Source organism: Terrapene carolina, unplaced genomic scaffold (assembly GCF_002925995.2).
Source record: "Terrapene carolina triunguis isolate 2854851 unplaced genomic scaffold, T_m_triunguis-2.0 Scaffold192, whole genome shotgun sequence".
Taxonomy (NCBI): Eukaryota; Metazoa; Chordata; order Testudines; family Emydidae; genus Terrapene; species Terrapene triunguis.
Genome location: NW_020664543.1, coordinates 25,008,414 through 25,033,792, shown reverse-complemented (window position 1 = coordinate 25,033,792; position 25,379 = coordinate 25,008,414). Strand labels below are relative to the sequence as shown.

The 25,379-nt window shown below is 44.6% G+C and overlaps 1 protein-coding gene across 1 annotated transcript in view; it reads left to right on the top strand.

Moving 5' to 3' along the window:
• The window catches only part of DNAH9 (dynein axonemal heavy chain 9), a 374,844-nt gene that overhangs the window by 15,224 nt on the left and 334,241 nt on the right, over positions 1–25,379 (top strand). Inside the window, exons 5-10 of the mRNA XM_026654587.1 lie at positions 2,875–3,086; positions 8,535–8,768; positions 15,551–15,718; positions 19,194–19,310; positions 20,545–20,695; positions 23,970–24,084. Coding sequence (XP_026510372.1) covers positions 2,875–3,086; positions 8,535–8,768; positions 15,551–15,718; positions 19,194–19,310; positions 20,545–20,695; positions 23,970–24,084 — 997 coding nt within the window. The remainder of the gene's footprint in view (positions 1–2,874; positions 3,087–8,534; positions 8,769–15,550; positions 15,719–19,193; positions 19,311–20,544; positions 20,696–23,969; positions 24,085–25,379) is intronic.

Sequence of the window (25,379 nt, the reverse complement as noted above, 5' to 3'; positions counted from 1 at the left end):
CCCTGCTTTAATGACTAGATAAGCATTTTATACAAGATGGAACAGTTCCAACAATGAGAGCATTAGAGAGCCATAGGCCAGGTCTACACTACAGATCTATATATTGGTATAACTATGTCACTCAGGGGTGTGAAAAATCCACCCCCTGAGCAAAGTAGTTATACCAACCTAACCCCCCCCCATGCAAACAGTGCTAGGTCACTGGGAGAGCTGCTTCCATTGACATGGCTACTGCCTTTCGGGAGGTGGATTAACTTCCCGTCGGCATAGTAGTGTCTTCACTAAAGCACGGTGGCTGCACGGCTGCAGTGCTGTACGTGAAGACAAGCCCATAGAGTGGAATTTGAACCCCATCCTGGGTGAGTGCCCTCACCACAGGGCTGTTGGATAAAAGGGGACTGGGTGCTCCAGCTGTGCTTTGTGTGGGGCCTGACCTGGTCGATGTGTTTGAAGGCAGCCTCTGAGCACATTGACCAGGTTGGGCCTCATGGGTGAGATAGGTGGGAAGACTAGGGGATTAGGTGGGAGTTCGGCACAGAGATGCTGGGCACTTCCCGGACTGAGGCAGCTATGTACATGGCCAGCTGCCAAAATGTAGGTACCTTGGAGACTTTTCCAGTGTAAACATAGGTGCCTAGTAAATTAGGCACCTATGGGGTTAGGTGGCGGCTGAGCAGGATATTGTGAATGTCAGTAGTGCTTAAAGGTTGGACTTTGCCAGCTAAAGAGGCAGTTAGGTACCTAAGTTCCCCCTGTGAATCTGGCCCTGATACACCTCCTGTTTCGTGACCAACAGTAATCTATAACCCAGCAAAAAAAACCTTTTCAACCAAAACAACTAGTATCTTCTGAGAACTTCGGTGTCACTAACCAACCCTATCAACTCACCAAAGCCAAGGCGCTTTTCTCCTCAGCAGCTGCTGCTGCTGCAGAAGTTGGGCTCCCATCTGTAGAGGTTTCTTTTTAAGTTCATAGCAAAATGCAACTCTCCAAAAGAGAAGTCCTGTTCTTTGGAAGCATCTTTAGTGTGGATGAGACAGTGCTACATTCCACTCCACCTCCCACAACAGCCTTCTTCATAAGGACAGAGACTTGGTATTTGCCTTGGATAACTCCCCTGAAGGAGGAGGGCTTTATAGTTAGATTTCACCAACCCAGTAACCAATGTGAACTTTTAAAGCACTGTAACAGCCTTACCATGGAGTCACAGACAGTCCCCTTGAGCTCTCCAGTCTCACTTGCCATCCAGGCAAGCTGGACTATGTGATAGATGGTCACTTTACACCAAAAAACACAGCAGTATTCAGGATACTCCTGGTCCCAAATGACCAGTCACTTACCCCAGGTCAATTGTACTCAAATCTCAAACCGAAGACAATGCCTGTAGCTAATCCTGTAATAAACTAAAGGTTTATTAACAAAGAAAAGAAATTAGAATTATTTATAGGGTTAAAACAGGAAATGTACACACACAAATGAGTTATGAGTAGATGCTTCTCTAATAAGCTACTGTGTATGTCGTTTAGGGCTGACCCAGGCCAAGCAGCATGGGTATCTCTTGCTTGTGGTTAGGAATCTTTGCCCCTCAGAGTCCAGACAGCATAGGGTGACCAGATGTCCCGATTTTATAGGGACAGTCCCGATTTTTGGGTCTTTTTCTTATATAGGCTCCTATTACCCCCCACCCCCGTCCCAATTTTTCACATTTGCTGTCTGGTCACCCTAAGACAGCATAGAGAGAGACTCAGTTTTTCCTTGTCAGATATTTTTATCCCCTTCCCCCCAGAATCCATCTGAAGGGATGAGTTCATGTGCAGGGCTCCCCTTCCCGGAGGGAGCGAGGAATGCAGTAAACAAGGTCTCTGTCCTTTGATGCTGCACAATGCCTCATTTGCCTTCAGTGGGCCACCTTGTGTGCAGGACGAGCACTTTACCTTAATTAATGCTGCTTTTCCCGTTTGGCGAGTTACACAGTTACCGAGGTTTACAATGCAAACGCTCAATATAACTTCATACCATGGCATACAGATATTATAAGTAGGATTAATACATGCAGCATCCTACAAGCATTCCATCAAGTCTAAACGCTTTCTTATCACGCTAATATCTATTTTAACTATATTAACTCACAGGTGAGCCAGCCTGGTTTCTGGCTATGCATTTGTCAGTGTTCAGTGAGCTGTGAGGTCTGCCAGCATCACAGCCAATATCTCTCACTCCTTCATAACGATTCTAACCGTTAATAATGTTAGAGAGACAAGCTGGCTGTTCTAAATTAGTTCTTCAAGTATTACTCTCCTAAACAACTAACACTCTTATGTCAATTGGCAATCAGGTTTATAGCCCGCAGAACTGTTTTTTGTGGACCCTTCTTTGCTAAGTCTTATTTTGTAAGCAAGTAGTTTTTAAGTGAGGTGAAACTTGGAATACACAAGACAAATCAGACTCCTGAAAGGGGTACGGGAATCTGGAAAGGTTGAGAGCCGCTGCTCTAGACTAACCTAGGTTAGTAACATTCAAAGGCACAACTGTTGTGGCTTCCAGGCTTTGGGGTATGTTAGGTGCGTAGTGATCCTAATCACTTCATAAGCAGCTTTTGTGTATTTTACACTGGTAAAACTGATGCAGAAACAGACAGAAGTTGGCTCTATTCAGAGTCCCAAGGAGTAACAGCATGTTGGTTTTTTTTGGTTGTGTTGTTTTCTGTTTCCCTTTGCTGTTCATTTTTCCAAATAAATTGGCTTAATTTATTTTGCAAGCTGAGTTTTTGCCTGTTGGTGTGAAATGACATCAGAGATAATCAGATCCCAGGCAGTAGCTGCATGCTAGGGAGGGACAGACCTCACCTTTCATGTGTGCTGTTTATTTTCACAGCTTTGACTGAGGCCCAGGATATTAACCTGCACCTGACACCTCTCCAGCGCGGCTTGGAGGAGATAGAGAATGTTGAGTTTAATGAGGTGAAGCCATTGATCAGTCCCTTGCTCCACATGGTTTGTTTAATCTGGGCCACATCTAATTACTACAACACGCCTGCACGGATCATAGTGCTGCTTCAGGAAATCTGCAATCTTCTCATCCAACAAGTAGGTGGCCTGGACCCTTTAAACCACTCCCTGAACCCCAGAGCTCAGTTAGAAATTTCTGTCTCAAGGCTTCCACAGATGGGGTAGGGGTCAGGGTCAGGATACGCCCCACTTGCAACACTGAACTTGACCCTAGGTATCAGCGCTTTCACATCTTCCACTAGACTTGTCTGGGATTTCTTTCATGCAGCCACTTGATTCTGCCAGCCATGTAGTGTCTGGGCTGCACATCCATCCATGTTAGACATGAAAGCCATCTCAATCCACTGTGCCTCCCAGTGCCAGAGCTCACGTTTGCTTAGAAGAGTTTAGAGAAATGTCAGTCCTGCAGTGCTAATGCTTTGCACCAAAGAGAGCTGCTCAGTCATTTGGCTTTTATCTTGCATCCCATCTGTCCTTCAGCTGTGTTTTTATCCACTTAGACATATACTCCCTGCACTTCCATGAGCACCCACAATCCCAAGCCTCTTATTAATGGGTGGTGGCACTTCCATAGCATGGTCACCCAGGTCACATGGAAGCCTCTCTTTGGGGTTCCACATGGTCCCAGCTTTGCCAGGAGGCCATGAGCAGGGCTAGTGGGTTTCTACTGGATTCTCAGCCACAGGAAACCACACAATCGCTGCAGATAATCCCCAGTAATGCTTGCCTCTCCCCTCTGTGCCTGCCCCCCAGGGGATTCCAGAGGCAGCAGCAGCTGGGGGAGTTCTGTGAAGATACCCCTTGCCTCCTGTGGATCCCTTCAAGATCTGACGGTTTAAGAGCAGAATCTCCAGCCCCTATGGGGCACAAACTCTCCCATGTGTTCAACAGAGGAATGCTGAGGGAATCTGGGATTTTCTGATTATGGCATTTGCACACACCCCAGTTTGTAGAGTCTGCAGGTCAGAGCACAGTGAAGTGCTCAGAGCTCTGCTTGGTGTTGTATAAATAATAATGATCAAGCCCCCAGCAGATTGCAATGAAAAAGCCAGGTGAAAACAAAGCTTATGGCATCACAGAGTTCATTACACGGTTTTGTAAAACAAAATGGTAGCTGGCCCGTTGGCTCTCCACAGGCTTCCTGGACTCTACAGCCTGAGGGGAAGGCTGCTGCTTCTCCAGAGGGGGAAGGACCTCCCCCTCCCCCTTTAGCAGTCAGATGCTAAGTAAGGTTTGCCTTTCCACCCCGTTGTGGAGCCATCAGTCCTGAAACCAAGGCCTGTAACTAGAGCTGATCCGGAGAACAGAAGGGTGTGCTGTCTGCCGGGTGCTAAGATACAGGATATGGACCTGAGGCTGAAAAGGATCCTAACGGGAGCGGGAAAGAATCCGCTGATTGTTCTTCATGTGGGAACAAATGATACAGCTAAATTCTCGCTGGAACGTATCAAGGGAGACTATGCCAGGCTGGGGAAGACACTTAAGGAAATCGAGGCTCAGGTAATCTTCAATGGGATTCTGTCTGTTCCTAGAGAACGGCAACAAAGGTGTGACAAGATTATGGCGATCAACAGATGGCTCAGGCAGTGGTGCTATAAGGAGGGCTTTGGGATGTATGGCCACTGGGAGGCATTCCTGGACCGAGGACTGTTCTCTCGGGATGGACTTCACCCGAGTAGGAGGGAAATAGACTTCTAGGATGGAGGCTGGCACAACTGATTAAGAGAGCTTTAAACTAGGAATTTGGGGGAGATGGTTGGGAGATGTCCAGGTAATCTCCACACTGGAATTTAACATTGAGAAGGAAGAAAACAAAGTAAGAAAGGATACAGCCGTGGGTATGAGAATGGACGTAAGGAGGAAGGGTTGTGTAGATACCAGTCTAATAGGTGATACTGGCAGTAGAATGTCTGTGCCTAATCGGGTAAAGAATGTCAGTGAAGCCAAACGGCAAAAATTAGGATGTTTGTACACTAATGCGAGGAGCCTAGGTAACAAAATGGAGGAACTAGAGCTACTGGTGCAGGAAGTGAAACCAGATATTATAGGGATAACAGAAACATGGTGGATTAGTAGTCATGACTGGAGTACAGGTATTGAAGGCTATGTGCTGTTTAGGAAAGACAGAAATAAAGGCAAAGGTGGTGGAGTAGCATTGTATATCAATGATGAAGTAGTCTGTAAAGAAATAAGAAGTGATGGAATGCATAAGACGGAGTCTGTCTGGGCAAAAATCACATTGGGAAAGAAAGCTACTAGAGCCTCCCCTGAGATAGTGCTTGGGGTGTGCTACAGACCACCGGGATCCGACTTGGATATGGATAGAGACCTCTTTAATCTTTTTAATGAAGTAAACACTAATGGGAATTGTGTGATCACGGGAGACTTTAACTTCCCAGATATAGACTGGAGGACAAGTGCTAGTAATAATAATAGGGCTCAGTTTTTCCTGGATGCGATAGCTGATGGATTCCTTCACCAAGTAGTTGAAGAACCAACAAGAGAGGATACCATTTTAGATTTGGTTTTGGTGAGTAGTGAGGACCTCATAGAAGAAATGGTTGTAGGGGACAAGCTTGGTTCGAGTGATCATGAGCTTATTCAGTTCAAACTAGATGGAAGGATAAACAAAAATAGATCTGGGACTAGGGTTTTTGATTTTAAAAGGGCTAACTTTAAAGAATTAAGGAAATTAGTTAGGGAAGTGGATTGGACTGAAGAACTTGTGGATCTAAAGGTGGAGGAGGCCTGGAATTACTTCAAGTCAAAGTTGCAGAAACTATCAGAAGCCTGCATCCCAAGAAAGGGGAAAAAATTCATAGGCAGGAGTTGTAGACCAAGCTGGATGAGCAAGCATCTCAGAGAGGTGATTAAGAAAAAGCAGAAAGCCTACAAGGAGTGGAAAATGGGAGGGATTAGCAAGGAAAGCTACCTTATTGAGGTTAGAAAATGTAGGGATAAAGTGAGAAAGGCCAAAAGCCATGTAGAGTTGGACCTTGCAAAGGGAATTAAAACCAATAGTAAAAGGTTCTATAGCCATATAAATAAGAAGAAAACAAAGAAAGAAGAAGTGGGACCACTAAACACTGAGGATGGAGTGGAGGTTAAGGATAATCTAGGCATGGCCCAATATCTAAACAAATACTTTGGCTCAGTCTTTAATGAGGCAAATAAGGAGTTTAGGGATAATGGTAGGATGACAAATGAGGATATGGAGGTAGATATTACTGCATCCGAGGTAGAAGCCAAACTCGAACAGCTTAATGGGACTAAATTGGGGGGCCCAGATAATCTTCATCCAAGAATATTAAAGGAACTGGCACATGAAATTGCAAGCCCATTAGCAAGTATTTTTAACGAATCAGTAAACTCAGGGGTTGTACCATACGACTGGAGAATTGCTAACATAGTTCCTATTTTTAAGAAAGGGAAAAAAAGTGATCCGAGTAACTATAGGCCTGTTAGTTTGACATCTGTAGTATGCAAGGTCTTGGAAAAAATTTTGAAGGAAAAAGTAGTTAAGGACATTGAGGTCAATGGTAATTGGGACAAAATACAACATGGTTTTACAAAAGGTAGATCGTACCAAACCAACCTGATCTCCTTATTTGAGAAGGTAATAGATTTTTTTAGACAAAGGAAATGCAGTGGATCTAATTTACCTTGATTTCAGTAAGGCATTTGATACGGTTACACATGGGGAATTATTAGCTAAATTGGAAAAGGTGGGGATCAATATGAAAATTGAAAGGTGGATAAGGAACTGGTTAAAGGGGAGACTACAATGGGTCATATTGAAAGGTGAACTGTCAGGCTGGAGGGAGGTTACTAGTGGAGTTCCTCAGGGATCGGTTTTGGGACCAATCTTATTTAATCTTTTTATTACTGACCTTGACACAAAAAGTGGGAATGTGCTAATAAAATTTGCGGATGACACAAAGCTGGGAGGTATTGCTAATACATAGAAGGACCGGAATATCATACAGGAAGATCTTGATGTCCTTGCAAACTGGAGTAATAGTAATAGGATGAAATTTAATAGTGAAAAGTGCAAGGTCATGCATTTAGGGATTAATAACAAGAATTTTGGTTATAAATTGGGGACACATCAGTTGGAAGTAACAGAGGAGGAGAAGGACCTCGGAGTATTGGTTGATCACAGGATGACTATGAGCAGCCAATGTCATATGGCTGTTAAAAAAGCTAATGCGGTCTTGGGATGCATCAGGCAAGGTATTTCCAGTAAAGATAAGGAGGTGTTAGTACCGTTATACAAGGCACTGGTGAGACCTCATCTGGAATATTGTGTGCAGTTCTGGTCTCCCATGTTTAAGAAGGATGAATTCAAACTGGAACAGGTACAGAGAAGGGCTACTAGGATGATCCGAGGAATGGAAAACCTGTCTTATGAAAGGAGACTCAAAGAGCTTGGCTTGTTTAGCCTAACCAAAAGAAGGCTGAGGGGAGATATGATTGCTCTTTATAAAGATATCAGAGGGATAAATATCAGGGAGGGAGAGGAATTATTTAAGCTTAGTACCAATGTGGACACAAGAACAAATGGATATAAACTGGACATGAGGAAGTTTAGACTTGAAATTAGACGAAGGTTTCTAACCATCAGAGGAGTGAAGTTCTGGAACAGCCTTCCAAGGGGAGTAGTGGGGGCAAAAGACATATCTGGCTTCAAGACTAAGCTTGATAAGTTTATGGAGGGGATGGTATGATGGGATAGCCTAATTTTGGCAATTAATTGATCTTTGATTATTAGCTGGTAAATATGCCCAATGGTCTGTAATGCGATGTTAGATGGGGTGGGATCTGAGTTACTACAGAGAATTCTTTCCTGGGTGCTGGCTGGTGAGTCTTGCCCACATGCTTAGGGTTTAACTGATCACCATATTTGGGGTCGGGAAGGAATTTTCCTCCAGGGCAGATTGGCAGAGGCCCTGGAGGTTTTTCACCTTCCTCTGCAGCGTGGGGCACGGGTCACTTGCTGGAGGATTCTCTGCACCTTGAGGTCTTTAAACCACGATTTGAGGACTTCAGTAACTCAGGCATAGGTTAGGGGTTTGTTACAGGAGTGGGTGGGTGAGATTCTGTGGCCTGCATTGTGCAGGAGGTCAGACTAGATGATCATAATGGTCCCTTCTGACCTTAAAGTCTATGAGTCTATGAGAGGCTGGGTGTCAGACCATCACCTAGAAAGGCCTTCTAGCTCTCTCATGCTAGGACTGGGTTCTGGGCTCTGGGAATAGTCCGTGGAGTTGGAGTTCTGGCATCTGTGTTCATGGCAGGCAGGAGTTGTGGAAAGGTGTCCCCGGATTTCATCCCCAGATCTTTAGATTTGCTCAGGAAAGCTTTTAAAAAGAGGCATGTCATCTCCCGAACCCCTGAGGCTCCCCCATATAATGATTTTTTAAAAAACATTGTTTGGCTTGAGAAACACATTTAAATGTAGCCAGCCCAAAAACCCAATCGGACCCTTGGGGCAGCAGAACTTCAATTCTGGCTCTGTCACCGTAGGCCTGGAATTACCTGACCCCAGAAGACATTCTGAAGGGGGAAGCAGAAGAAAGTCTGGGCAAAGTGCGGGAGGTGCTCGGCATCCTGAGTTACTTCAAGCAGACGTTTGAGGCGAGACGGGAAAATCTCCACACCTACTTTAAACCAGGCCAAGGAGTGAAAGAATGGGACTTCCAATCCCCCATGGTGTTTGCACGGCTGGACAGCTTCCTAAGAAGACTTGAGATGGTGGAGGTGAGTATTTGGTCTTGAAATACGGTGAAACTCGAGACTGCACTTTGCAGAGATAAATCCACTTACGACAACAAACCCCTTCATAACCTTCATCCACATTGTAGGTAAGGAACCTTCTCATTTTTCCAGTCAATTTTCTGCTAAGTGCGGCAGGGGCATTGGTTGCACCATATCCTGGCTAAAGAACATGTGGAATACACACCTGGGTCCCTCTCTCTGGTCTGGCATTGGTGTTTTATTGCTCACAAGAGTCACTCCAAAGAAGCAGAGCCCTCTAAAGGGGAATGTGTGGCACTTACTGGGCTTCACGGCACACAGGAGCTAGAAATCCATCAGCACAATCTCAGTCCTGGGGCTATGGGTGCCCCTCAACAGCAGGGCTGCCATCTGTCTGAGTGTTCCCAGGATCGTCCCTTTATTTAAGGTAGCTATCCCAGGAAATCTGTACGGTGCTCAGTACACACTGCCAGCTGGCCAGGACTGTGGGCTTGGGATCGTCCCAGATGTCCTGGTTTTGGTACCTCAAAGGTTGCAACCCAATTCAAGAGCCAAACCCCCTGCTACAGCCCCAGCCCCTTAGCCAAGCCCCCTGCTACAGCCCCAACCCCCCACCCCTTAGCCAAACTGGCTGCTACAGCCCCAGCCAGCTCTCCCCCCTGACCAAGAAACTGCCTGTTCCAGCCCCACAGCCCCACATTAACTGTGTATAATCTAAGTTTAGTTGAGATGTTTGTCTAAATCCATCCAGTCTGTGGAGGACCCCACAGGCCCTGTGCCCCATGTCCCCACACACTGCTAATCCCCTGCTGGTGTCCTTGGCCTGTGCTTCACAGTATTGAGTCAGAGGGTGCTAGGCAGGAGTAGGTACCCCCTGAAATTCTGCATGGGCTCTGTTGGGGATGGTAGGCAGCCCCCCATCACACTGCTGCTGAGAGAGCCCAGAGCTGTGTCCTGCTGCAGCTGCCCGGCAGTGGCCTCTGAAGAGGCTGGAGCTGGGTCTGGGAGCCAGTCAGTTCTCTTCATCAGCAGCTGAGCAGCTCTTCCAGGCTCCAGCAGCAGGTGCTGCTCTTCCCGTGCTCTTGGCAAGGAGACTGATGGTGTTTACTCCGGTAACCGGACTTTTAGTGTCCAATCAACAGTGCTGACCGGACACTGCCAGGTTCCCTTTTCAACTGGATGCCTGGCAACCCTACCAACTGATGATATTGTGGCTCAAGAGCGTCACACATTTTCAAAGTGTGGTAGGGACAAAGGTATGCTAACTGCACATTACAGTGCTTGATACAAGTCGGGAGAAACAAAATGACAGGGCCTTCAGGGGAGGGAGATTTCCACCACTGCCATGCACTATCACCTGCCAGCTTCAAACTTGGTAATGGGCTCCTGGAACAGTGCATGACGTGTATCTAGGTCTTGACTCTGCCAGGCCTACTTTGTATATATTTGTTCTGACTTTACCTGTGTTGTGGTAGTGCCTGGAAGCTCTAGCCTGGGATCAGGGCCCAGTGTGCTAGGAGCTGAACGCAGATGCCATTCTGTTAAGGATTTGCACTCTTTGACACACATACGTATATTAAGAAACTTTTCACTTCACTTTTAAGGGGACTCTCTTCTTTCATTGCTGCCCTAGCCTGAGGTTAGCAGATGCATAAAATGCAGAGGGCTGGCATTTGCCTCATTTTAGCAAAAGGACAGTTTAAATGAGAACATTTTGTTCTCGCTATCTCTCAGAGGATATACTGCAACGGAATACAAAGCACTATTGATTGTAGCTCACTGCATTTTTTTATGCACCCCATTTAATTAACACAGCGGAAAGCTCCGCAATCACTAATGTCTACATTAAAGCTTTTCAGAATGATGTTTTCCACTAAGTGCTGGTATGCAGTAAACAAAATTACCCTGGCCGTTCTAACAAGACAAACATAAATAAAGACGTTAGTAATTACAATTCATAATGAGAACAATAGGAACAATGAAGTAATTATGCAACGTAACTGTGCTAAGGATCTGGTGCACCATTTGCTCGTTGCTTAGATGCTAGGAAGGTGGGAGCTAGAAAGAAAACAGATTTTTCAGCTGTGATTTTCATTTTGTGGCTGCAGATAACTTACTTTTTTTTTGGTTTAAAGTTGGACAATAGTTACCAACGTGTGCCTCATAATATATCCTTCAAGGTGCAGTGAAAGTGGCATGGGATCTGTGATCTGGGTGAGCACTCTTCCCAATTATACTCAGCTTTGCATGCATTGTGAGGTGCAATTAAATTTGTCCTAGACCTCATCATGATTAAAAACATAATGGTCTCCAGCCTCTTCATGAGGAAATCCACAGGAAACTCCAGCGTTTCTTTTTTCTTCCTTCCTTCCGTTTTTTTTTTCATTCCCAAGCAACCCTACTAGAACAGTGTGAGATAGGACTTTTGTCTGTGTATTATTATTTTTACCTTGAAGATATTTGGCAAAACTAAAATAGATTGCACAACGGCTGTAATAGCTATTAAATGTGGGTTGGCAGATAGATGTACTGGGAGAGAGGCTCATTTCTTTCCCTTCCCTTCCACTTTGTCTTTGTCCTATTTTAAATTGTACCTATCTAACGAATCTGCTCCCTCACTGAAATAGCACTCCGATAGCATGTATTCTGCAGGCAGTGCAGGAGGGATCTTTGAAAGATCCAGTTTAGTTAAGTCATTGTGGAGAAACTAAATGAATTCTTTGCTTCAGTCTTCTAGGCTGAGGATGTTAGGGCGATTCCCAAACCTGATCCATCTTTTGTAGGTGACAGATCTGAGGAATTGTCACAGATGGAAGTGTCATTAGAGGAGGTTTTGGAATTAATTGATAAACTTAACAGTAACAAGTTAACATCTGGGACCAGATGGCATTCACCCAAGAGTTCTGAGAGAACTCAAATGTGAAATTACAGAACTATTAACTATGGTTTAAAGCAACAGAGGGTCCTGTGGCACCTTTAAGACTAACAGAAGTATTGGGAGCATAAGCTTTCGTGGGTAAGAACCTCACTTCTTCAGATGCAACCTCACTTCTTGCATCTGAAGAAGTGAGGTTCTTACCCACGAAAGTTTATACTCCCAATACTTCTGTTAGTCTTAAAGGAGCCACAGGACCCTCTGTTGCTTTTTACAGATTCAGACTAACACGGCTACCCCTCTGATACTTAACTATGGTTTGTAACCTGTCCTTTAAATCAGCTTCTGTACTCAGTGACTGGAAGATAGCTAATGTAATGCCAATATTTAAAAAAAGGTTCTAGAGGTGATCCTGGCAATTACAGACCGGTAAGTCTATCGTCAGTACTGGGCAAATTAGTTGAAACAATAGTAAAGAATAAAATTGTCAGACACATAGAAGAACATAAATTGTAGGGCAAAAGTCAACATGGTTTCTGTAAAGGGAAATCATGTCTTACTAATCTATTAGAGTTCTTTGAAGGGGTCAACAAACGTGGACAAGGGGGATCCAATGGACATAGTGTACTTAGATTTCCAGAAAGCCTTTGACAAGGTCCTCACCAAAGGCTCTTATGTAAATTAAGTTGTCATGGGATAAGAGGAAAGATCCTTTCATGGATTGAGAACTGGTTAAAAGACAGGGAACAAAGGGTAGGAATAAATGGGAAAATTTTCAGAATGGAGAGGGGTAACTAGTGGTGTTCCCCAAGGGTCAGTCCTAGGACCAATCCTATTCAACTTATTCATAAATGATCTGGAGAAAGGGGTAAACAGTGAGGTGGCAAAGTTTGCAGATGATACTAAACTGCTCAAGATAGTTAAGACCAAAGCAGACTGTGAAGAACTTCAAAAAGATCTCACAAAACTAAGTGATTGGGCAACAAAATGGCAAATGAAATTTAATGTGGATAAATGTAAAGTAATGCACATTGGAAAAAATAACCCCAACTATACATACAATATGATGGGGGCTAATTTAGCTACAACTAATCAGGAAAGAGATCTTGGAGTCATTGTGGATAGTTCTCTGAAGAAGTCCATGCAGTGTGCAGTGGCAATCAAAAATGCAAATGGGATGTTAGGAATCATTAAAAAAGGGATGGAGAATCAGATGGAGAATATTTTATGGCCCTTATATAAATCCATGGTACGCTCACATCTTGAATACCGCGTACAGATGTGGTCTCCTCATCTCAAAAAAGATATACTGGCATTAGAAAAGGTTCAGAGAAGGGCGACTATAATGATTAGGGGTTTGGAACTTGTCCCATATGAGGAGAGGTTAAAGAGGCTAGGACTTTTCAGCTTGGAAAAGAGGAGACTAAGGGGAGATATGATAGAGGTATATAAAATCATGAGTGGTGTGGAGAAAGTGAATAAGGAAAAGTTATGTACTTGTTCCCATAACATAAGAACTAGGGGCCACCAAATGAAATTAATGGGCAGCAGGTTTAAAACAAATAAAAGGAAGTTCTTCTTCACACAGTGCACAGTCTACTTGTGGAACTCCTTGCCTGAGGACGTTGTGAAGGCTAGAACTATAAAAGGTTTAACAGAGAACTAGATAAATTCATGGAGGTTAAGTCCATTAATGGCTAATAGCCAGGATGGGTAAGGAATGGTGTCCCTAGCCTCTGTTTGTCAGAGTGTGGAGATGGATGGCAGGAGAGAGATCACTTGATCATTACCTGTTAGGTTCACTCCCTCTGGGGCACCTGGTATTGGCCACTGTCGGTAGACGGGACACTGGGCAGGATGGACCTTTGGTCTGACCCAGTATGGTGATTCTTATGTTCTTAATTACCAGTTACCTGGAAGCTGTGGTTTGCTTGGACAGAAAATTATTTCCTGATACGACTGAAATTGATGGGAGCTGTGGCTGCAGCTCCAGCCCTAGGCATATTAAGATGGGCATCCCTGAATTAAGGCACTGATTTAGAGACTGCTTTTGAAAATCTGGGCTTATGTGACTTGCCCAGTGAGTCAATTAGAGAGCTGGGATGGGACCCCAGAGATGAAATCCTGACCTCCTTGAAGTCAATAGCAAAACTCCCAGGCTTTCCCCTAGATCTGCTGATCCATGTGACTCCCCTAGTCGGAATATACAATGGAGGGCTTTTGGGCACTTATGTTGGATGGTTTGCTTGCTGCACTCATGCACTCCTTCCTGGTACTGGGGTGTCCAGAGCTGTCTCAGGTGTGTTCTCACCGGTATTATACACAAGGAAGGGGCTCTCACTTCTCTGGTCTATGATGTGACTCACTAGGGGTACGTCTACACTGCAGCCAGAGGTGTTAATGCAGCACGTATAGACAGACCCGAGCTAGCATTGATCTAGCTGGCTCAAGTGCCAATAGCAGTGAAGCTGCAGCGGCACAGGGGCAGAATGGGCTAGCAGCTGGAGTGCATACCAAGCATCCCGAGCAGGCTTGTACAGCCCAGCTGCCACGGCTTCGCTGCTGTTGTTGCTCGAGCTAGCTGGATCAAAGCTATGTGTACATGTGCTGCAGTCACACCTCTGATTTGAATGCAGGGTAGATGTACCGTGAGTGACTTAGTAGCCGAAGTCCTATTTTTCAAAAGTGACAGGTGCGTAAGTCCCACTAACCTTCAATGGGTTTTTGGGGCTCCTACAGGCCAGATTTTTAAAGATATAGAGGTGTCTAAAGACACAGCTAGGCACCTAGTGAGATTTTCAGACAGGCCTAGGGGCTGAATACTCAAAAGCAGTTAGTCCCGATTTTGGTGGAAGTTGGGAGCCTAACTCCTTTTGGCATTCAACCCCAGGTGCAGAACTCCCCTTGATCTCAGGAGTCTGCACCTAGCTGCTTTTGAAAATCCCACAAAGCACCTATCTGCATTTTTAGGTGCCTAAATACCTTTGAAAATCTGGTCCTAGGTGGCTAAGTTGGTTCTTATCTCCATCTCTTCCCCTGGTTTGTGAATCACTCTGCGGCTTAGGTGGGAGTTAGGCGGCCAGATGTCCTCAGGGAGGCAGCAGGGCATATGCTCAGAGGCAGGGACGTAAGTGCTAGGGAATATTTACTGCAGGATCTTAGGCTCTGAGTGAGTTTAGGTACCTGAAGGGTTTGGTGGCAGTTTTGTGCATGACACTGGTCCCCAAAACAGGTTTGTAGGTGCCTAACTCCCTTTGTGCACCTAGGCCTTAGACGTTTTTGAAAATTTTGCAAAAGATCTAACAGATACCCCCACATTACATAGAATACCAGGGTTGGAAGGGATCTCAGGAGGTCATCTAGTCCAACCCCCTGCTCAAAGCAGGGCCTATCCCCAGACAGATTTTTGCCCCAGATCCCTAAATGGCCCCCTCCAGGATTGAACTCACATCCCTGGATTTAGCAGGTCAATGCTCAGACTACTGCGCTGTCCGTCCCCCCTGCTATGTAACTCATTACCCTCCCTCTGACTAATCTTCAGCCCAAGACTGACTTCACAATTTGCAGAGTCCCTGAGAAGAAATTGGAAAGGACTAAACCATTCCTCGAGTTGCCTCTCTTTGCATCACCACTGGTGGAGAGGGAGTAGATGCTTCCAGCTCTAGCAGCAGGGTTGGAGAAGGAGAAGATATGACCAGCCCATGAGTTACAGAGCCCAAGTGAGATGCACGGCTTGTGCTGTAGCCAGCCCTATGTCAGTCCATATCGGGCACTAAGCACATGCTGATCACTTATAAAATGTAGCTGTCCACACGGTTTCACAGTATGAATGTGCCTCCTTGTTGTGAGAGCTGCTGTCATTTTCTTTTGTCAACATCTTAACTTGTTCCTCTGTTAATTGACTTTGAAGGATCTCCTAGCAACGGCCTTGGACATAATGAAGCTGGAAAAGCTAGAGTTTAGTGGGATAAGAGGAAAGGCGCTGAGCCAGCAGGTCCTGAGCATGTATGAAGAGTTCCAGGAGGTGTACAAAGTACTTTCAGACCGAAGCTATGACTGTCTCGACACAAACAACATGGTAGGTGGTACTGGACTCCAGGAGAACTAACTGTGTGTAAATGCTTTCAAAGAAGCATGTTCTTTCTAGAAAAATCCCAAATCCACTTGAAATTCTCTAGCTTTGTTTCCAGCCTCTTCCTCCCTCAGTGCATCATTTCCTGATTTTTTTGCCCATAGATTGAAGGGTGCTTTTGGCCCCTGGCAGGTTGCATGAAAAGGCTGTTTTCTAAATTGGGTTCCCACAGTGGGTACATTTTTACACACTTATAACAGAATTGTGGTTAGATGTTTGGCCGCGTGTGTGTGTGTGTGTTCTGTCTGAGTGCTGTACTGACTTTGGCCAGATAGCCCGTACAGCAGGCTCCGATCCAACTGCCCTATAACCACAGACTTGGTTCGTAGCAAAGGCACTTGGTCAGGTTTATTGTCTATGAAGCACGATTCTAATGTCCTGGCTCAATGATTACAGGTACACTAACACATGTATGCCCGTTGCAATGGACTAGCTTAGTTAATGGTGGGACTTTCCATTATCTCCTAGGCCTGCCAAAGACACTCCCTTTAATTAATTAAATTAATTTAATTAATACAAACAAGTTATGTACTGCCCCTCTGACGTAGCTAGTTGACACCCTCTGACGTAGCCAGTTACCACCCATTACTTTGTACATTTTTATCCATCAAACTGTCATCCTGACCTTATCTTTAGGATGGGTCAGTGTGTTCCTGTTCTCTTTGGGGAATGTGTTTATACCATTCTTAGTATGAGGTGTTCTGGTACTACCCTTCTGGAATGTGTTTGCGTGAGTGCTCTGTGCCTAGCACCTCTTAGGCATGTGCGTTTTTGCAATGTCAGTCCTGCTCTTGCCAGATTCTCTGAGCAGGGCCTGCCTCTTGTTCACAGCCTGATTTTGCTTTATAGTAGCAAAGTTTTGACCACTACTTTGGTTCATCCCTCACCCCGCGCCGCTTCCCGCCGCCCCCATTGGCCTGGAGTGGCGAACCACGGCCAGTGGGAGCCGCGATTGGCCGAACCTGTGGACGCGGCAGGTAAACAAACCGGCCCGGCCCGCCAGGGTGCCAAAAGTTGCCGACCCCTGTTCGATATCATGCAAATGGAACTCCTGATTTTTCTTACTTCCATCATTCACCTCATCCTGCGACTGCAGTCATGATGGTTGGTGTCTTCACTGACTGGTTTGCTTGTTCACTGCAGCTAGTTAGCAGCACACTTCCAGGTCTGTCCCAGTGTGCAAATGAGGGAGTTATAAAAGCTCTAAACTGCCACAGTGATGATCCGTGGTATTGCATGGGAGAGAGGTGCGGTCCCAGATAAAACTACTACTAGTAATACTAATTAATAATTAATTTGTAGCTCTTACATAGTGCTTTTCATAGGCACCTACTCCAGGGGTGCTCCAGCCCAGGAGCACCCACAGAAAGAAAATTAGTACCCACTGGCAGCCAGCTTCCCCCCCTCCCTCCAGTGCCTCCCGCCTGCTGTGATCAGCTGTTCAGTGGCATGCAAGAGGTGCTGGGGGAAGGAAATGGATTGAGGCTGGGGCATGCTCGGGGGAAGAGGAGGAACTGGATGGGAAGAGGCAGGGTGGGGGCGGGAAGAGGTGGGGTGGGGCATAGGGGAAGGAGTGGAGTGGGGGTGGGGCCTGGGGAAGAGCGGGGGTTGAGCAACCCCAGGGCAAGGAGGAAGCCGGCACCTGTGGTGCTTTTCATCAGTAGATCTCAAAGCAGGTCGCAGGTGGTTTGGGACGTTCTAGGTTAAAACCTTAAACTCCACCTGGAAACCAAAAGGCAGCCAGTGCCGATCCTGAAGCATGGGTGCTGTGTGCTGCCAGGGAGATGCACTGCTTAATGAGCAAGCAGCTGCATTCTGTGCCAGCTTCAGTCACCAAGCTGATTTAAGGTATAGGTGCACATGGAGCATACCGCATAGCCTAACCGCGAGGTGATACAGGCTTAGATCACAGTAGCAAAAGTCCTCCCCGTCTCATGCACTGCAGAAGCTGGATAGCACATAGTGAAGAAGGAAGGGAGGGATGGCTGACATGAATGAGGCAACATGTGTGTGCGGGGGGCAATCTACTCATTGAACAATGAGGATAAAAATACCTTGGGTGTCTGCTTCTTTCACTGCTCAGTGAAGGAGGCACGGGTCCTGTGGAAACTACACTGTGTGCTCATGTAATTAAAGACCTTGTCATGCACATGCACAAAGGACAGAGTTAAGGTTGCACAGGCCACCTTGCAGATGGCATTTTTTTATTGTTCAGTGCCTCAGTGAGCTTGATATTCTGTTGACATGGTTATTGTATGGAATTATATTTATTTCTTGTACTGTGATATAGCTATATAATGGTGTATTACAGACAAGTTAAAATAACTGTTCCCTCCCTGAGTATTAGTAAATGGAACTGTCCAGTTTGAGGATGGGGCCAATGAGGTAATAGAAGGACTCCCCTCCAGTCACTGGCTGTGTCTTGCCAGCTGCAGTCCACAGCAGTAGAGTCTCTGTGGTATGTCTAACATCTGTGACGGCTGTCAGGGTTTTACTGTTGAGCTCAGCTGTCAGACTGATATTGTTCCAGACAGTTCTTACTTGGGGAGGGAGGTCACAAAAGTGGCTGCTAGGATCAGAAATCTGCCTCTGGAAGAGGCTGGCTTTGGATCCTGTTCTCCCCTGCCTCTCACGGGATTTTCTGAACCACATTTGTTAATGAATCAGCTATGGCCCCTTTACAGCTGTGCCAGCCATGAGCCAGTGCTGTAAGGGAATCTAGAAAAAATCTGAGACCCAAAATGCCAGAACCTTGCTGATGCAGGCTAAGAAGTTTTGTCCGGGTTAAGAAGCCTGAAATCAGACTGACCGATTTGCCAAGTCCCTGTGATCCTTTGTGTGGTTCAGAATTATTTACCTTTTTTTTTTTTTAATAAAAACCCAACAACCTAGTTTTCTCTCTCAAACTTCAAAGCATTTATTAAAACCGATGTGTGAAGAATGGGTTGAAAGATAATGGAATTGCCTCAACACGGTCCAGTTTACAGTAAGCTTGTGATCAGAGTCACAACATGAATTTGGTTTAAACGTATGTCTGTTTTTTAATGCAAAAAGTGCATTTGTAAGATTTCTGACCTAGAGATGTGACTTACGGTACACGCCTCAAAAGAAACATTTTTACAGTCTGCATGACTGAAAAATAACAGCAGTCAAGTCATGAACGTGCACAGGACAAATGGGCTTGAAGATAGTTAGGGCCAGATCCTCAGCTGGGGTAAAATGGTGATGCTGTATTGAAGTCAGTGGAACTTCACTGATTTACGCCAGCTGAGGATCTGCCTCTTATGAGGATCTGCCCTTTCCTGCTCCTGACATGCAGGAAAGGGGTGGGGTACAGCGTCGAAAGCAGGGTGATTCTTGTCAAGGACAGTGTTCCTCACTCTAACATTCTGTAACAGCTTGATGTGCTTCATTGCCTTAGGAGTTCGAACATGATGCCTCTGACTTTAAGCAGAAAATGGAAGATATGGACAGAAGGCTGGGGACTATTTTCAGCCAGGCTTTTGATGATGCAGCTGGCTTGGAGCATGCCTTCAAGGTCTGTGATTCTTGCCAAAGAAATGAAGCTCTTTTTGTACAGGTACCCCATCCTCCCCCAAACAAACTACGTGTCCCATAGCTGTGCTCTGACAGTGCCATGTTCAGGACACGCAGACTGCTTTTCTAAATGCAAAGCATTTCTCTAGCTAAAATACACCATTTAGTTTCTTGTTTGTTGCTTTGTTTGTGAAGGGTTAATAAAGGTGACAGCTTGGATGCCCAGGGAGATGCATTGCGTATTTGTGCTGCTATACAAGCCAACAGAGCAGTGATTCCCACACTGCAGCCTGTGGGCTAGTGTTGGTCCGCAGAACACTGGCTAGCTCTCCTCCCTGTTTGCAGCTGCTTGTTTTGGTTTCCAGGCATCTCATTTCTGAGGGGAGGAAACAGGAGTTGCCTTCAGGGACTAGAACTGCCAGCAGCCTCCAGGGACTGGAATAGTTGGGATAGAAAGGAAATAAGGAGCCAGGCAGCTATTCCAGGGCAGTGTGGCAGGCGAGGACCAGCTGGAGAAGTAGAGGCAGAGAGAGGAACAAAAGAGTTGGGAGATGAACTGGGAAGGGAGCTAGTCCACAAGACACTTCCTCTCTCAGTCCTGGGGCTGGCAGAACAATGGCAAAACATTTGGTGAGGAAGTTCAAAAGGTCAATGTTGGTCCCATTTAGCAGGGTTCCACATGGACCTGTTTTTCATTTTCAAGACTATTTCATGAAATGATTTTATTGATATTTTTATGGCTCCTGAAATGTGGTGTTTACAAAAAAACCAAGGTTTTGTTAAATAAAAATCTTTTGTTTATGAAAAAACATGGTTTTCGGTGAGTGAAAATTGTCACTAATGATTTCACTAACATTTTGATAAAAAAGTTATTAACAAATGTTGTGAAAAATGGGAAAAGGCAACTTTTCTGGGGGGGTGAAAAAATTCTTTTTTGGGAAAAAAAGCTATTTTTTGATTAAAATAATTTTCATTTAACAAATTTTGACCAGCTCTGATTATTGAGATGCACTGCATATTATGGAGAAAGCTTGAGAAATGCTTGTGAACGAGAGATGGGACTTTCTGGAAAAATGAGTGTGATCAGTGCAGGTTTTTCTTTTTCAAAACCGTCCCTTATTGAATACAATATTGAGAGTTCATGGCCTTTAAAGAAGTTCATAGCAACCAGGGGCTGCTGGAGAAGCTGGGGCTGTGATTTTTTTCTTTTCTTTTCTGTTTGTTCCTCTTCCTAGTTGCTGGACATATTTGGGAGCCTTCTGGAACGGCCAGTGATAGCTGCCAGTGCCTCTGACAAATATCCTCGGCTTATCACCATGTTTGACAGAGACCTGGATGATGCTAAATTGATCTACTCGAGGCATATTCAGGAGGAGATGGAGCTAGGTTCGTGTTAGTAATTGTGCAAAATTGTTTGACCAGAAACAAGAGCAGAGCAATCAAGATGATTTGAATTTATTTTAATCAAGATATAAATCTGATTTTTTTAAAAAAATCATATACTTAATCAGTTTTACAAATCCTCAAACTAATTTGAAAATATGTACTAGTACAGTTTTAGATTAAAATATATAATTATTATAATTAAAATTATGAATGCAGGTTTTTAAACTAATTTATTTCAATTTCACCACATTAGAGCACTTTACAGATTGCTATAGACAAAGAACAAAATATTGAAAATATTAACATTATTTTGCTACAAACTCTTATCAAATGTGATTTTTCCCCACTTACCATTCCCTTTTACTCTTAAACATGATCACTCTTAAAATTATAAATTATTCTTAGTGTGATAAATGTACTTAATCTCATAGTTACTCAAATATTAATATTAAATAATTTAAATATTTTAAATAACTATTCAATTCCCTTATAATAATACAAAATACATGTATAGACCTGTAGTTAATAATCTTATGAACCACAGAGTATTTGCTAGAAGTGTCTAATCTGTGAGCTGTGATTGGTCTGAGTTCTGGGGGAGTGAAAGGACACCCCAGGCATGTAATTTAACCAATCAGATGTAGAATTGAGAACACTTCAGCTAGGTATAAAACTCTCCTGTATGTTCTCAGAAATTAAAAACAATAGTTCTTTCCCTCACTTGATACTTTTCCAGAATATTCTGCATTCAACCAAAAATATAAACTACAAAAAGATTAAACTTCTTAGTAGAAAAAGTCTGTGTGTAAAATCTGAAATTCTGCTAACAATTAGGAAACTCTAAATAAAGCAACAAGAACATTAAAGCTGATCAGGGAATGATTGCTGCAAAATATTTGATCAGAAAAATGAAAACCCCAAAACCAAAAAAATCATAGAAATATGGGGCTGGAAGGGATCTTGAGAAGTCCTCACATCTACCTGAGGCAGAACAGAGTAAACCTAGACTGTCCCTGACAGGTGTTTGGCCAACCTGTTCTTAAAAACCTCCAATGATGGGCACTCCACATGCCCCTTGTCAAGCAAGTGCTACTTAGTTAATGGTGAGTCCTTCTGTCATACAACAGTTCCACTGGCCTTGATTCACAGAATTGGGTAACAAAACTTTATTCTTCCTGCCCCAATAACAGAGAAACTGGGGATCCCACACCAGCCAAAGTAACCACTTTCAGTTGCTGTTGTCTCATGCCAGGCGGGTGGGTGTGCCTATGCAAACAAGATCAGCCCCTGGAGTTCGCCATAATTCACCACCAGATGTCAGGGTAGAGCTCATCCTGACTCTGCTTACACTTATAATGTCACACCTCCTCCCTTTTTATTCTGTCTGCCCTGCCTGAACATGCTGTATTCCCCTATAGCAATATTCCAGTCATGAGACCTTTCCCACCAAGTCTCTGTGACGCCAATTAAATAATAATTTAGCTTATATATTAATAATTCCAGTTCTTTCTGATTATTCTCCTTGCTTCTTGCATGTGTGTTCAGTTGCTGAAAATTTTTGATGAAAGCAAAAATGTTTTGGAAAAAAAATTGTTTTGTCAAAAAGTCATTTTCCATTGCAAAAAGGTTTCAGTGGAAATTTTTTGACCAACTCTGAAAAGCATCACTTTATCAGCCAAGGCCTACAAAATGAGAAGAAATTAAAGAACTAGCACATATAAATAAAAATCTAATTGAATTAAAAAAAACTGATTCAAATTTGTTTTAAAAGTCATCAGATTCTTTTTAAAATCATGATTTTTTTTATCCACTTTACCTGAAATTGAGATTGGTAACACATGCTTAGTTTTACATCCAACTAGCCTGTGAGAGGAAGGAGTTTCTCCCATAACCACATGCTCATGTAACTGCCTCTGCTAGTTAATGGGACTTGCATGTCTGAACAGAGAGACTTGTACACTGGCTGGATGTGAGTTTCCAGCGCTTCCCCTGAAACCTGTAAATGCAAAGTGCATTAGCAGAAAGTCTTAACTATGGGTTTACTCAATCCATGAACACTGACACAGGACGGAAAAGACAGGCTCCTATCAAATTATCAGAATCAAACACTAGCTATTTGAATGATGCCCAGATCACACTACCTGCAGAGAATGAACCTGGACCTCAGGACTTTAAAGTATGAGCTTTTAGTGCCTGAGATAAAGAAGCAGGCTCTGTAACTCAGCTGCTGAAACTGACTCACGACCCTGTCTATATATGGGCTGCCACTAGACGGGGACCATGATCCACATTGTGTCAGTGTGGGCTCCACTATATTGGTACTACAATTATTGTTTTATTCTGCTTTTAATGCTCTGTGGTTGAAAATATTTATGGCTTAAAATATTTTAATCTTAAGTAAACACATTTAAAGGTGTGCGAGTTAGAAGCACTGTGTATTTTTACACTATGTCCTTGCCACTCCTAGTTTGATGATTGCAAAGATGTAATAAATCATCCTAAACTTCTTGAAAGAGTCAGGCGAAAAAGGTTATTTGGCACTAGGTTAAATATGTGAGGTGAAATCCTGGCTTGTTTGAAGTAAACAGCAAAACTCTCATTGATGTTAATGGGGCCAGGACATCACTGGCCATGTTTGCTTTGCAAGTTGTTCTAAGTCAGTAGAAATATTTTGTTGAATCGTGTAAAAGATGTGAACATTCTTAGCTCTGTGCTGCTCTTGCTCTGCACACACAGCTCCCAGCAACACCACTACTGCTATTGTGTCCTGACTGACGGCACGGTGAGGTCCTCAGGCACTGGCAAGCTTTGCAGATTTCTTAGTCTGGAGTGCACTGGTTCTGCAAGGCAGGGGATCAGGCAACCCATTTAATCAAAGACAGTATGTTCCATGAGGCACTAGTGTTACACAGAATCACAACATGCCATTAACTTGCCTTGCCAGATGCTGCTGCAATTCTTTCAGGACCTGTTGACTTTGCTGTGAGGCGTTGTTCCCAAAGTCATTAATGACTCACAAAGCAGAGCAAAGAGATTGAGACTGACCTTGGCTGGGATCCCCCATCAAGTAGGCAGTTAAAACCTGCCTTTGCTCCAGGATTATATCATGATTCCAGAATGCTCGGTTCAAAGAGAAATCCTAGGAAATCAGGGGAATGTTAAATAGACATGTTATCGTCAGTGGGATCTCTGCTGTTGGGGATGATATACAGTGCAGAGCTGAGTAGTAAATACCTTCAAATCCTCACTTTAAGTTATATTTGTCTTCATCCAGGCTACCCCCCCGTGCACAGGAACATGTCCTTGGTAGCTGGGGCTTTGCGCTGGGCTCAGGAGCTGAGAGACCGGATCCAGGTCCCATTCAGTCATTTTAGGCACATCACACATCCGTGCGTATCTTTATCACAGATAAGTTATTGTTTTAACTATCTTGATCCCTTTTCTCAATGAATCTGAGTTTCATCCTGTGTTGACCACTATATTCTAGTTAGAGCTAAAAATCCTTTTTAACCAGAAAGGTAAAGTGTGTTTGTCATGGAGAAGTAATTACAATTGTGTTTTCAGCTTTCCTGAAATCATTTTTTAATAAGTTCCTTAATTGGATTTGTTGTGAAATGATTAAGAGGCGCAGTGAGCAGATGCACAGGGCTTATCAGCTTTCAAACATAGCTTTAGGTTTGAAGAGAAGGAGTTATTGGACCTTTTCCCCACCACTAAACAATCCTGCATAGATAGAAGTCTCTGCTCAAGAGGAGCCCAGGACTAGAACAATAGGGATGCTGCAGGTCGTGATTAAGGTACCTTGGCAGAGCTGTGAAGGGCAAGGGGTTTAGAACTGCTGCAGCAGGGGAAGCTGTAGTACTAGAGTAAATAGACTGAGCAGCATTGGCAGAACTGTGTGGATTTTCCAGAGTTGAAATAGCAGGGGGGCTATAGGTCAGGACTCAAGTGCATTGGCAGAGGTCGGTAGGGGTGCTGCTTGTTCCACAAATGAGAAGGATTGAAAACAATTGCACCCTAGACTAAGGGGCAAACCTGGAAGATATTGAGATTTTTTCCATCAGAACATTTCTTTTTTGTTATCATGGGTCATCTTGTAAAAACAGTCCCACACATTGGCTGCTTTCATCTCTTACTGGCCCTAGGCACACCTAATAAATCCAAAGGAAGCAGAAAGCAAATAAGAGCAAAGGAGTTAGATGGTTTTGGTTAGGGTTACCATATTCAAACATTTAAAAAAGAGGACACTCCACGGGGCCCCGGTCCCGCCCCCGGCCCTGCCCCAACTCCGCCCCTTCCCCGCCCCCGGCCCCGCCCCAACCCCACCCCTTCTCCGCCCCCATTCCAACCCCTTCCCCAAAGTCCCTGCCCCAACTCTGCCCCCTCCTCTGAGCACCCTGCATTCCCCCTCCTCCCTCCCGCTCTGATCTTGGTTGGGGGTTGCTAAGTGCTTCCCTGCTCCCCACTCGCCCCGCAGCCCCTATGCCCTTGCCTGCCCTGCTCCTCCTCACCCTGCAGCCTCTGCACCCCCCCGCCCCTGCAGCCTCTGTGCCCCCTGCTCCCCACTCGCCCTGCAGCCTCTGCGCCCCCTGCCTGCCCTGCCCCTGCACCCCCTGCCCCTGCAGCCTCTATGCCCCTGCCTGCCCTGCCCCTGCACCCCCTGCCCCTGCAGCCTCTGCGCCCC